Here is a 13,225-nt window from a genome sequence, read left to right on the forward strand (position 1 = left end):
AATATATGTGTGCTGCTAAGTACGTCAGGTGGTTTGCAAAAAATTTATTTTAGTAATTGATCATCACCTTTCCAAGAGAACGGTATGAAATACACCAAACATGTAGTTCAAAATCCAGTTATTAGGCCAAACAAATGGTGAGGATATAGCATGGAAATATCAGAATTGTGTATTTTGGATCAAGATCATGCAGTCAGGAATCAATGAAAAAAAGCAGGCCAGTCATATTCATTAGTGAGTCAATTTAATTTGGCAAACGTTTAGGCAAAATTACTTCTAAGGAGATACAGTACTGCTAAAGTCATTATGACCAGGCCTATGAAATTTTTTATTACTTTTGCTCTGTGCTGTTACAGCATAACTTATTATGTAGCACATGTATAAAACTATTATAATGCAACAAATTATCAGAGTTCCATCCATCCATTTTCTGTGACTGTTTATCCAGTACAGGGTCACACTCTTTGGCGATTGCAGACACACTCACACATTCACCATCACTTACTGTAAGTGTAAGTAAATTAGAGGCACCGATTTAAGTCAGACGCCTCATTTTGGATTGAGGGAGAACCACTATGGCTTTATAAATATCGGGGTTGTGGGCTTGAAGAAAGTAAAGTTAATAATTGAACCAAGACAATATAATTTGCAGTTACTTAGATATATAGTATCTTTCTGAACATAATTTTAATTAGCAATTAATATCACTAATATCACTACAATCCAAATAAACACAAATAAGATGTTATTCTTAATGGAATCATAAATGAAAACTCTAGCAACTTAAAAATGCAGTTCTTAAATCTTGTTTTGTTTTTCCATTTGCAGTGACCCAGCACTGAATACGTGATTAGTAGAAGGGGGGTGACAGTGAGTGCCTTTTTTTAAATTTGTACATGACTTGTGTAATCACATCTGATTTGTTGATAGGTAAATTAAATATTTTTGTATTTTTAGATGGGTGTTATAATTTCTGCCTAAGGAACTAACTGGGGATAATATTGGCCATGTGTTTTGGTAACAAAAATATTATATTTAAACTGTATTATGAAAAGTAATAATTTAGTAAATGTTTTTACAGAATTACTGAGGACAACATTTCCAGCTAAACAAGAAAAATTGAGGATATAACTTTTCTGCCAAACATCAGTTTTATATACAAGCAAATCAGTAAATTAATGTAAATTTTAATCATTATCATTTGAAGGGCTTCTTGTTCTTATATTTGATTGTTTAAACACACTAGACCCCATTCTGTTTTTCATATGAATAGTAAATGAAATACAAACATTACAATTAATACATCCGTTTACTTGTGTATAAACATATTGAATAACTGAATACTATTATAAAATCCTGCCTTTGGAGAAAGTAAACTTTTCTATTCTATCCATTTTCCAAAGTCCTTAGAGATTAGAACCAAGCATATCTGCAGTCAGCAGGGTGGGTTTTGTCATTTGAATTAATTGAATGTTCTTGTTTTTAGTTGAGTTCACTTCAATGCGTTCAACGTTTTTGAACAGTCTCCCATCTGCATGCATTTTGTAAGTAAGGTGTGTGTAAATCGCTGTTTTTCAAAGCAATAAAAAATAACGACGGGATTGATTTTATTACATAGTGTACTCACAACATCCTGCATGGGGTCTGATTTTGTGATTCTTTACAAAGCCTTATGCCACATCAAACTTTCAAAAGTTTCAGAATACCCGCGAGAATTCCAAGCAGTTCTTTTTTAACAACACAACTGTTTTGTGCTAGATTTTAATGCAATTGTTCTAATTCACATTTACAATACCGGAACATTTACCTTTCAGTAATGCGTAGAAGGACGAGTAGGTTACAGATTAGGGTGCAAGGTTCCAGGCTGGATGTTTGTACTGATTTTAGGGTTTTAACAGCAAACTCTGCCACTCTATGCAAAAACATCTTAAATGATGAGGCACAACCTGCAGGGGAACTACCCAGGAAACTGTGAAGCAACTGTGAAGGTTAAAAAAAGGAAACTTAAAATCTCAATGTCTGTACTTCGTTTAAAACTAAACTAGAATGTATGTACAACATACTATGTAAAACAAAGTTATAATATCTGGATTTCATTAATCCCAAACAGTAACTTTTTGTACTGATTGAACAGTGAATTTGGCCACTTAGACATACTAGAAAGATTACTGTAAACCACAGCTCTCAGTACCCAGTGCTCATTGCCCTATTCGGCTTAGTAATGTATAATTAAGGCTGACCCTATTTAAGGCGTCATGGAGTCTTTAGTCCATCTTCTCTCTTCATCTTCACTCTTATACCTTTTGTTAACTCTTCATTTTGTTTTGGGTTTGGCTTTGGGTCCAGAGGTGGGGGCAGAAGCTCGGGCAGATTTAATGTTTTGAAGCAACAGCTGAAATCTAAAAACAAAAAAAGTCAAGTGTAATATTCAGTGTGGTATTCAGTTGCTTTTTATTTGATATGAATAGGAGTTTGGTGAAAAGTAAAGAAGATGATGTAAGTATGTGAACATTTTATGTGAACATGAATATCATAATGTGATTTCCTTATATATGGTACAAGCATCCTTTTTTCTGTAACTGCTCATCCTATTCTGGGTCAAGGGGGGTCTGGAGCCTATCACAAAGGCTATGGGCACAAAGCAGGGAACAACCCAGGATGGGGCACCAATACGTCACAGGGCACAATCACACAGCATTCAGGCACACCTACAGGCAATTTGGTAACTCCAATTAGCCTCAGCATGTTTTTGGACTGTGGGGGGAAACCGGAGTACCTGGAAGAAACCCCACGAGGACTTGGGGAGAACATGCAAACTCCACACACATGTGACCCAGGTGGAGACTCAGAGGTCCCAGAGGTGTGAGGCAACAGCAATAACTGCTCCACCACTGTGCCACTCTCTATATGGAATATGTGGTATTTAAAAAGATAAAGTACCATAGGGGGGCGGCATGGTGGTGCAGTGGTTAGCACTGTTGCCTCGCACCTCTGGGACCCGGGTTCGAGTCTCCGCCTGGGTCACATGTGTGTGGAGTTTGCATGTTCTCCCCATGTCGTCGTGGGGTTTCCTCCGGGTACTCCGGTTTCCCCCCACAGTCCAAAAACATGCTGAGGCTAATTGGAGTTGCTAAATTGCCTGTAGGTGTGCATGGTGTGTGAGTGTGCCCTGCGATGGGCTGGCCCCCCATCCAGGGTTGTTCCCTGCCTCGTGCCCATTGCTTCCAGGATAGGCTCCGGACCCCCCGCGACCCAGTAGGATAAGCGGTTTGGAAAATGGATGGATGGATGGAAGTACCATAGGTTTTGAGTACTTCAGTTAATATGTGCTAGTAATATTCAACAAATCCTTACACCTCAAATAACAGAAAGCATATGTACTTTTTTGTGAGTTGAATTTCATTGTCTATCTACATTGCATGGTCATGCATTAATACTCTACATTTTTGAGGTCAAAGTCAGACAGATCATAAAATATACATTAAATCTGTTTAACCCTGCGAGCAACTTATCTAACATAGCCAAATTTTCCCTAACCATTTGTAACAACTTAATTCTTTAATTCTTTAATAATCTGTTGTTTTCATCATCATCATCATCATCATCATTATATGGTGTTGTGGGTTCTACAGTATAACAACATTTATATAGCAGACGCTTTTGTCAAAAGTGACATACATGAGGCAGAACATTACAAACTGTTATGAATATTGTAATGTACAAAGAAACAGTCGCTATTTCCACATAACCCAAATAACATATATGTAGGCCATTTCCAGTGTACAAAGTGGCTCACTTGTGGTAATTTTAGAGGCATCTTGCACACAGTAGCTTTTATCAAACCAGCTGCCAAACTGGGTAATATGGAGTCCCATTTGGCCGACTTTAGCGCCATGAAATGTGACACGCTTATGTGGAGGTGACTGGGGGGAAATAGATGGTGTCTCCACATATATGAACAGTAGGTTTTGTTAGGATCCTTTAGTATCTGATGCAGAGCTGCCAAGAGCCGAAAGCTAGAGGCATAAGTAGCTACATTTAGTCATTGTCAACAGAGTTTATGGATATCCTGTCCTGCTTTAAACATGGTTCTATTGTGGGAGAGGCTTCTGTTGGGGGGGAAAAGATGTAATATAGAGATATTCTGACATTTAATGGCTCTAAGAAACAAATAAGTGGGGTCATATCTAGTAGGTACAACTTTTTCCCTTTTTACTGTAACCTCTCAACTGAATTGCAGGAAAGGCCATCAGTCAGGTTTGAGTGTTGGCCAGGTGACTGAATGAAAATGTAAATAGGTGCATTTAAGATTTCTATTACAAGGAGCAGAAAACCTGAATTTTGCACTGCAGAAGTGAGGGAAAGTCTTTGTGCTGTGGTGACGAATCTGCAGGGCCATCCAATCCATAAGGAATGTACTTTGCACACAAATTTACAGTAAACTATTGTCTTTAAAATGATATCAATAGCATTAAACTTTTCAAATTACTGTAATAAGATTTATTTGTCACAAGGGAATGAAGAAAGTACTTACGTATCTTTGATTTTGTTTACAGAAGTCCGGAACTTTGTCACTAATTTGTCAATCTTCTCCTGTAACACAAAGAGGGCTTGGAGTAGGTTGCAGTCATCTACACAAACAGTTCAAATAAAATATTGATATTTGTGTTGATGTGTCTGTACATACATATACTCAGTGGACGATTTATGCATACTGGTACCCTATGAAGTACCACAAAAAACCCAATTTTGGTTTCAAGGGTCATTGCTTTAACGAATGATACAGCCCATTCTTTCACAAATGTTTGTAAACCTGACTGCATGCGTAGGTGCTTGATTTTATGCACACGTTGCAATGGGTCTGATTGAACCACCTGAATTCAATGATTTAGAGGTGTGACCCAATGCTTGTCCAAACAGAGTAATGTTGTAACTTTGTTTTGCTTATTGAGCTGCCCTGTGACTCACACATTTTCTTTTTATTCAGAAAAACCAGTGAAACTTGCTGAGCTTGCTAACGCATATCAGCAGAATGACTTTTATTAATCAGAAAAATGAAAAACAATTTACAGGCCAGATTTTATGATGATTTTTTTTGCAGGCCAGTACTTTTAAACCCCTTAAGTGGTGGATGAGCAGACTAGGGTCAGTTCTTACTGCACACAAGAGTGTGCTTGGTGCAAATCACAATGAATTTCCACAAAATGAAATAAGACAAAATATGAAAATAAAAAAACTACAACCAAATAAGAAATTCCATTTTTGAATATTAATTAGCCAACATATTGATTTTGTTTGTATTTGTGCGTTTTGTGTAATGCAACTGAACCACAGAAATACCCAACAACACCATATTACGACATTATGTAGTATTTAGCAAAACTCTACAAGTTTCTATCTATACCTAGAATCAAAATGACCTGAAGTCTAAAGTAAGATATATAACAACTAAATACATTTACATTTTTAAAACACAAGCAAATAAAGCCATACCAAAAACTAAAGATAAACTCTACTTGAAATAGAAATAATAAATTCTAAAACTAAATTTAAGAATCAAAACGATAACTAACGCAGAAATACACAGATACACTATATTGCCAAAAGTATTGGGACACCCCTCCAAATCATTGAATTCAGGTGTTCCAATCGCTTCCATAGCCACAGGTGTATAAGATCAAGCACTTAGGCATGCACACTGCTTCTACAAACGTTTTTGAACGAATGGGTCACTCTCAGGAGATCAGTGGATACAAGTGTGGTACCATGATAGGATGCTGCCTGTGCAATAAGTCCACTCATGAAATTTCCTCACTACTAAATATTCCACGGTCAACTGTTAGTGGTATTATAACAAATTGGAAGCAATTGGGAACAACAGCAGCTCAGCCACGAAGTGGTAGGACACGTAAAATCACAGAGCGGGGACAACGCATGCAGAAATCGCCACCTGTCTGAAGAGTCAATAGCTACAGACCACCAAACTTCGCGTGGCCTTCAGATTAGCTCAAGAACACTGCATAGAAAATGTCACGGAATGGGATTCCATGACTGAGAAGCTGCATCCAAGCCTTCCATCACCAAGTGCACTGCAAAGCATTGGATGCAGTGGTGTAAAGCACGCCAACACTGAACTCTAGAGCAGTGGAGCCGTGTTCTCTGGAGTGACAAATCATGCTTCTCTGTCTGGCAATCTGATGGGTTTGCTGGTTGTCAGGAGAAAGGTCCTTGCCTGACTGTATTGTGTCAAGTGTAAAGTTTGGTGGAGGCGGATTATTGTGTGGGGCTGTTTTTCAGGGGTTGGACTTGGTCCCTTACTTCCAGTTGAAGGGGTTGGGCTTGGCCCCTTCCTATTCCAACATGACAGCACACCAGTACACAAGGCAAGGTCCATAAGGACATAGGTGACCTCAGCCTGACAGAACACCTTTGGGGTGAATTAGAGCGGAGACTGTGAGCCAGGTCAGACCTCACAAATACTGTCCTGGATGAATGATCGAAAATGCTTGATTTTATACACATGTGGCAATGGATTTGAATGAAACACCTGAATTCAAAGACTGAGAGGTGCATCCCAGGAATTCTGTCCTTAGTGTGTAGCTTTAATGCCATTCACATATGACATTTCTCTGTTCTGGCCCACAGAACTGTTGCTGACTGAATGTTTTTTGTTTGTGGTGCTGTAGACTCCATAAACTTTTTATACTGCACAACATAAAATTGCCAGGAGGGATTTCTGAGATACTGGCACCAACTTTCATTACCATGTTTAAAACCACTTAGAGCACATAACCTTATCCCTTCTAATTCTTAAGTGCATCATAAATCAACCTGTAGAATTTCTCTTCATGCTGTATATATTTAATTCCACATGATTTTCTGTTTGGAGGAGGAGACTCTTAACTTAGGGTCTTACCTGGTGTTGCCTGTAGAACAAGGGGAGTGAAAAGACCGATATCACACCTAAAGGTGAATCAGAAGAATTTAACAATTACCACCTATATAACTCCAATAAGATTCAGTCTTGTTTTGAAACTGCTGTCCTTCTTGAGCAAAGTACGCAATACCATGTAAGCAGATGGCAGTTGTGTTCCTGAAAATGACAGTGTAATGACACTGACTGAGAGTCATGTGGTTCAGCAAGAAAAGGTAATACTGAGGAACGATGACAACAAAGGAAGGCGAATGAACATTGTGTGCAGCGCCTTACCGGCAATCATCAGTGTCAGGCCATTGCATCGCACTCCTACGTAGGTCAGCAGGTACATCAGGACAATGAACTGCCAATCCACAAAAAAATACTTATATTTATATTTATGGACTAATATTTTTGTATGAAATACATGTCGTATATTTCACATTTGCTTAAATTTCTGCAGTTACATGACAGGAAAACCACCCGCACACAGGAAGAACATGCAGTAGAGTTTTGTACGGCGTGAAATTAAGTCCCAAGCCTGGCCGATTCCCGAGACCTTGAGACTGAACCCTACCCAACCCAAATAGTACTAGCAAATCTAAAACCAACTAATGGAAGGGGATCTACTGTTACTGCCAAAGGACCCAGCAAGCTCAAAAACCAATTTACACCGAAGAAACGAACCCAAACCCAACACAAGCCCGAAGTTGAACATAAGAAAACTGACCCGTACCCTGCCTGAAACCCAGTACTTTGTAGTGGTCCATCGGGCTCGGCTCGGGTCACAGACCAAGCTCCATGTGGACAGAGGTGTAGCAGGGATCAGAACCACAGCCCGGAAGGTGCCAGGCCACTGTGCGACCCACTAAGCTGCTCTGGCCCATATAAATATATGCATTTTGTGATATTGATACCAAACCTTTATGGAGTCATAAATACTGCCAACAAATAAGAGATGCTTCATTTCCGTTATGGCCGTGGCCGCCATCAGAACGATTGTTTCCACATGGCGCACAGTCTGTTCGTCAGTCAGAGAGAGGTCATATTCCAGATAAGAGCTAAAGAAAGAAGGCAAGATAACCTGATACAGACAAGTTGTTAAACACAGCCACAAAATAAACTGCAGTATGGTGAATGTAGTACTCACTTGAAGGGGTGGACCACGTTTCTGAAATGTAGCAGCTCCAGGGCCTTGAAGAGGAGGCGGACAGGGAAGGTGAAACACATAACTGTCAAGCAGAAGTTGGATACCACAGAGATGGTGCTATACTGGAACATGCAGAGCAAACCTATGACCAGCCCTGTGAACACAATGCCGGTCTTCTCCATCTCTCGCCAGTAGATCAGGTCCATTACTGCCACAAGAGGATGGAGAGAGAGAATAAAATATCACACAGAAAAAAAACACAGGAAGCTCTGGATTAGAGATTAGCTCTCAGATATGTTCGCAGTATTTATTACAATAGTAATTGATATTTTATTGATTCCTGTGGGGAAATTCACTTTATGCCTCCTGACGTGAAGGGCAGATACCCATAGCAGCACCCAGACAGCTGGGGGTTACGGGCCTTGCTCAAGGACCTGTAGATATGCCAAGGCCAGACTTGAACCTGCAACTTTCCAATCATAGGCACAGAGGCTTAGCCCTCTGGACCACACATTGTCCCCAAATAGTCTCTTAAAAGACGAATAAACACTGCCGAAGCCAACTATTTTCTTGGCAGGGTATTGGTTTAAGTTTTCAACCAGCAATAATCACACCTCGGTTAAGTCGCATGGGCTACAATTTTGTCACTGCGCAAAACTGCCACTGCAGAAAAATACTTATTTACCCTGAGGTACATATTCATGCTGAGGAATAATTCATGCTTTTAAAACTACGATTAAAATTTTTAGTCTCGTGATTATGTATTAACCCTTTAAGTTTAAGAAGAATGCAGTGCTGTTTAATACAGTGACAATTATAGTATTTGATCCTTGCGGTGGGGGGGGGGACATCACCCATGGGACATCACCCCACCCATGATTAAATTTGTCGAGAGAAGTGCGGGGGTGACTCCACAATATAGCCAATATGAAATGTATCCAAAAACCAATCATGAAATGGTTTTAGAAAAGCTATTTTTCAGGGGGCTGAGACAAAATATAGGGGGTTAAAGCCCCCACCCCTAAATAGGGCCTAGCTGTCTTAAAGGAGAAGGAAGGAGGACCTGAAATTCAAGCCATGCTTAATATAACTGAAGGAGATGGGAGTAGAGCCAAGAGGAATGGACAAGGAAGCAGACACTGCATGAGGCCTCCAGCGGGCACCTGCTGCCAGGCTTCACTATGTCTGCTCCCGTCCTCAGTCTTTCACCAGTAAATGCAACTTACGTTATGCCACTTTATTTACACTCAGTCTTATGTGGCCAGACAGTCATTCTGGTAGAATAGTTCAGCAAATCTATTCTAAACTAGCAATCACTCTTCATTTCAGGAGCAGTTTCAAACCTAACACCCCTGTGCACCGTTTGTTGATAACTGCAGCCAACATGATTGAAGCTTCTAGAAAACAGTCATTATAAAATACCATAACATTTCTGCCTTTGAAGAACCCCATTTATTTTGAGCACGTCTATAAAGGAACATGTCATATATGGTTATAAAACTGGAAACCATATGAAAAAGTGGTGAAATAAATAACATTTTTTGTACGTAATACTTACATTTAGCTGCATGAAGGTTTAAAGTGATAATTTTAAAAAGTAGTAGATACATTATGGCATTTATTTTCTTCTATATATCTCTGACTGGGAAAAAAAGCTCACATTAGTTAAAATTATACAATGCAAATTATAATGCCATAAACTATAATGTAGTGAATGCTTTCAGTGCTGATATAGAATTAGTATTGTTACCTCAAAATTATTGGGTAAAACCTATATCAGGAATTCCACAGTATTTTGTGTTAAAAATTTGTTACTTTTTTGTTAATTTTAAATTATATTTATTCATATTCTTTGCATTTTCAGTTTTTTTTTAATATGGCTACTTCTGTCTTATGGAAGAACAGCAGACATCTATGTCACCTGTAGCAATATCAATGTCAGGCATTCAGAAACTTGTATATGCACAAACTTGTTAATGAGCACTTGTAATTGATAAAAAAACACCAAAGATATTTATTAAAAAAAGGAAATGTATACATGTGCTCATGTTAAATATATTACATTTTTGTATTTTTAGATCAAACATTTTTAGTCAAACATTCCAAAACGAAAATAATCTCAACAAAGTTCCTACAAAAGATCAACATGTTGTCTTTAAAAAGCATTGATGCGTAGACTGTAATATCTTACAAGCTGTTCGAACAGAAACTGCAAATCAGTAATAGAGAATTAGACAATTAAAACTTTGAAATCCTTCCATTTTTCCAACTTTAATCTTTTCTAGTACAATTATATAATCCCCCTTTTTTCCACATACATGGGAATATTATATCAAGTATATGTTTTGATCTGATGACCACATGAAAGAAGTTTAAACGTCAGCCTAGAAAGGAACTCCTTCAGTGCTAGTCTGCCTTTTAAAGGCAAAGCAGAGATCATTGTAAGATGCAGGTTTGTCAGTGAAGCTTTTTTTTTATCTACTGATAATCCAAACAACATCCAATACTCCCAAGTTGCTGTGTGAACCAAAGAATTCCTTGAATTTACAAGTGAGTCTCACCTTTGCTGGACATTTTTGCAGCTCTGTCCGTAGAGTACGTCTTGCTGCCTCTCCACTTTCCCCTGAACCACGATCTGTTTATGGGTGCCTTAGCCCTGTCAGCAGTACACAACCAAATGGGACTAAATATATCTTTACATAATACCTAACATATCCTGTGACTCGACCGTTTATCATCTTGCTCTATCAAACAATCGATTGTTATTGGTTGAAATGAGTCAAATTAACCTTTTTATCATAATTTTTTTTCAAATACATCATTTAATAATGCATAAAATAAATATAAGGAATGATAAATATTTGCCATTTTAAATCTTTTAAATTGTGTTTTTTTGTAATTTAAAAACAAATCACAAGATTTACAAGCAGAAGGGACCTGAAAAATTGAGAAGCTTCATGATTTAAATTAGGCTGTGGCCACACAAGAAATTTACATTTACATTAATTCTTTAGCAAACGATTTTTTTGCCCAATGTGATGTACAAGTGAGGCGAATAGCACATAACAAGCATACAGCAGTCAAAGAGTCTGCTGGGCTGAGCTTTTGAGCAAAAAAGCCAACAATAAGGGCATGCAGGGTGTAGGTAGCAGCATACAGTGGTGTAGGGTGGTAGAGGTGTTCCTGGAACACATGTGTATTGAAGTATTTCTTGAAGATTGAAAGGAATATGATCACTGGATATGGTTTGGCAGCTGATACCACCATCAGGGAATCACACGTGAGAAATGTTTAGAGTAAAACTTCTCATGTGGCAGAGGGATCTCTGAGGGGTGTTGGTTTACTGACCAAAGAGAGCGAGATGGGACGTATCTCTTGAGGAGCATCTTGATGAAGATGGGTGTCAGTCCATTAGTGGCTCTGAAAGCCAACACCAAGGACTTAAACTTGACGCAAACACCTATAGGGAGCCAATGAAAAACAAGAAAGAAATGTATAACATAGGAACATTTGAATACCAGAAATGCTACAGCATTTTCAAACATCTGAACCAGTCTGACAGCACAAGCTGCTAGTCTTATACAGTATGTAGTTTTAGTTGACAAGGGCCTGGACTAGAACCTGAGCTGCATACTCAGTCAAATAAGGTCTGATCTTCCTGATTTTATACCAGGTGAATGTACAAGTTGTACATAACTGGTGTGAGGGGCGAGTCAAGTCGTGGAAAACTTAGTTCCACGCAACTCACCAGCCCTCACAAAGCGGATCATGCCACCCCAATTTATAAAAGAGTTAGGGGTTCCCTTAACAATCTACAATAATTGAGGAGACTGTGGTATACAACAAGGCATTTTTATTATACAAAAGAAGAATAATCAGAAGATACTCACAAAAGGAAAATCGCACAAGACTGTACCCGACCCAACTCACCACATCAATTGGGGCACACTGCAATCACCACTCGAACAAATTCACAGCAGCCGTGAACATGATTATTCACCGCAGTGGGTTAATCCGTGCAACACACTTCCTTGCAGGAGTCTCTAAAAGAACTAGTTAGGCCTGGGCCAGTTATAAAATAAAACAAAAAGAAAACATACAAAAAAACACGTAATTAGAGACAGACTAAGCCTCGCCGTGTGGCTACAGAGGGCGTCACAGCATAATAAATAACTAAAAACACAATATGTACCGGACAAGGAATCCATCATTAGTGATGCCTGATAACTGCGTATCCGGCTCTTTGACTAAGTTTCCTAGTCAACCTGGTGGCCATTAAATGGCAGTTAGTCACAGTAACCGCATGGTATACAAATGGAGAAGTATATTTCCAGGTCTTGGAAATGAGCAAATCTATAAAACGGGGAGTCCGGGAAAAAGAGAAGTAGGCAGATAGGGTAGGCATCATCTCAGGGCAGATCCAGGGCATGAAGTGCTGAGTGCACTGGAGGGCAGGGGAAGTCAGCCGTGTAGACAGCAGACTGGCTGTTCCACAATCCAGTGTGATGGGGGATGACATCAGTGGTCAGCAGAACACTGCATAGATTTTGAGGACTGTGGTTCTGCTTGCGAAGAGCTGAGGGTAGAAAATGGGAATGTATTGGAAGAGAAGACAAAAACGGCAAAGAACTTCAGTTTAATGCACTGTATATAAATATATTAAAATACAGTGATTTCACCTTTAATTGTGCTGTTTTTTTGCTACATATCATTTGCATGTTCATATATATTTCCAGCTGTCTGCTGTAAATAACACAAAAAATTTTATACAAACCTTTTACTTAAATTATAGCTTGTTTTTTTTTACTATTACTGCTAAATGTCTCCCTCTTTTCATTTTTCGGGATATCTTAGAATATTTGTTTACTTTTAGTTTAAATGAAACATGATACAATTTAATTCCTTAATGTGCATTTTTTCTGACCACCAATTGTTAGCAAGAAGAGTTGCCCATACACTAATATTTCAGTATTACTATTACTCACTAGTTATATGAAATATGGAATGTAGTGTTTAGTGTTAGATTACAATATTACAATTTTTGTGGGGAAAGATTGTGACTTTTTTAGGTGAAATTGTCTGAAGCTGGAATATTAAAAATAGAAAAAAATTGGTTAATTGTAACTGAAAGCTACAATATGTTTAAACAAAGAGGTGGA

The 13,225-nt window shown here is 38.5% G+C and overlaps 1 protein-coding gene and 1 pseudogene across 2 annotated transcripts; both read right to left on the bottom strand.

Moving 5' to 3' along the window:
• Nucleotides 1-227: 227 nt before the first annotated feature.
• rtn2b (reticulon 2b) lies at nt 228-11,467 on the bottom strand. Of its 2 annotated transcripts, none has more exons than XM_048982966.1 (8): nt 11,415-11,467; nt 10,628-10,722; nt 8,067-8,274; nt 7,839-7,977; nt 7,211-7,280; nt 6,917-6,963; nt 4,535-4,593; nt 228-2,399 (listed from the first exon to the last, which is right to left on the bottom strand). In XM_048982966.1, exons 1-8 carry the CDS (start codon nt 11,450-11,452, stop codon nt 2,315-2,317), a joined length of 741 nt encoding a protein of 246 aa, XP_048838923.1. In that variant the 5' UTR covers nt 11,453-11,467; the 3' UTR covers nt 228-2,314. The 2 variants fall into 2 exon arrangements, with proteins under 2 accessions (XP_048838923.1, XP_048838924.1); XM_048982967.1 differs by lacking the exon at nt 11,415-11,467 and adding an exon at nt 9,625-9,708 and having other exon boundaries at nt 10,628-10,712.
• LOC125713538 (U4 spliceosomal RNA) lies at nt 8,594-8,725 on the bottom strand (annotated as a pseudogene).
• Nucleotides 11,468-13,225: the final 1,758 nt, after the last annotated feature.

The sequence above is a fragment of the Brienomyrus brachyistius genome, chromosome 18, assembly GCF_023856365.1.
Source record: "Brienomyrus brachyistius isolate T26 chromosome 18, BBRACH_0.4, whole genome shotgun sequence".
Classification (NCBI taxonomy): Eukaryota; Metazoa; Chordata; class Actinopteri; order Osteoglossiformes; family Mormyridae; genus Brienomyrus; species Brienomyrus brachyistius.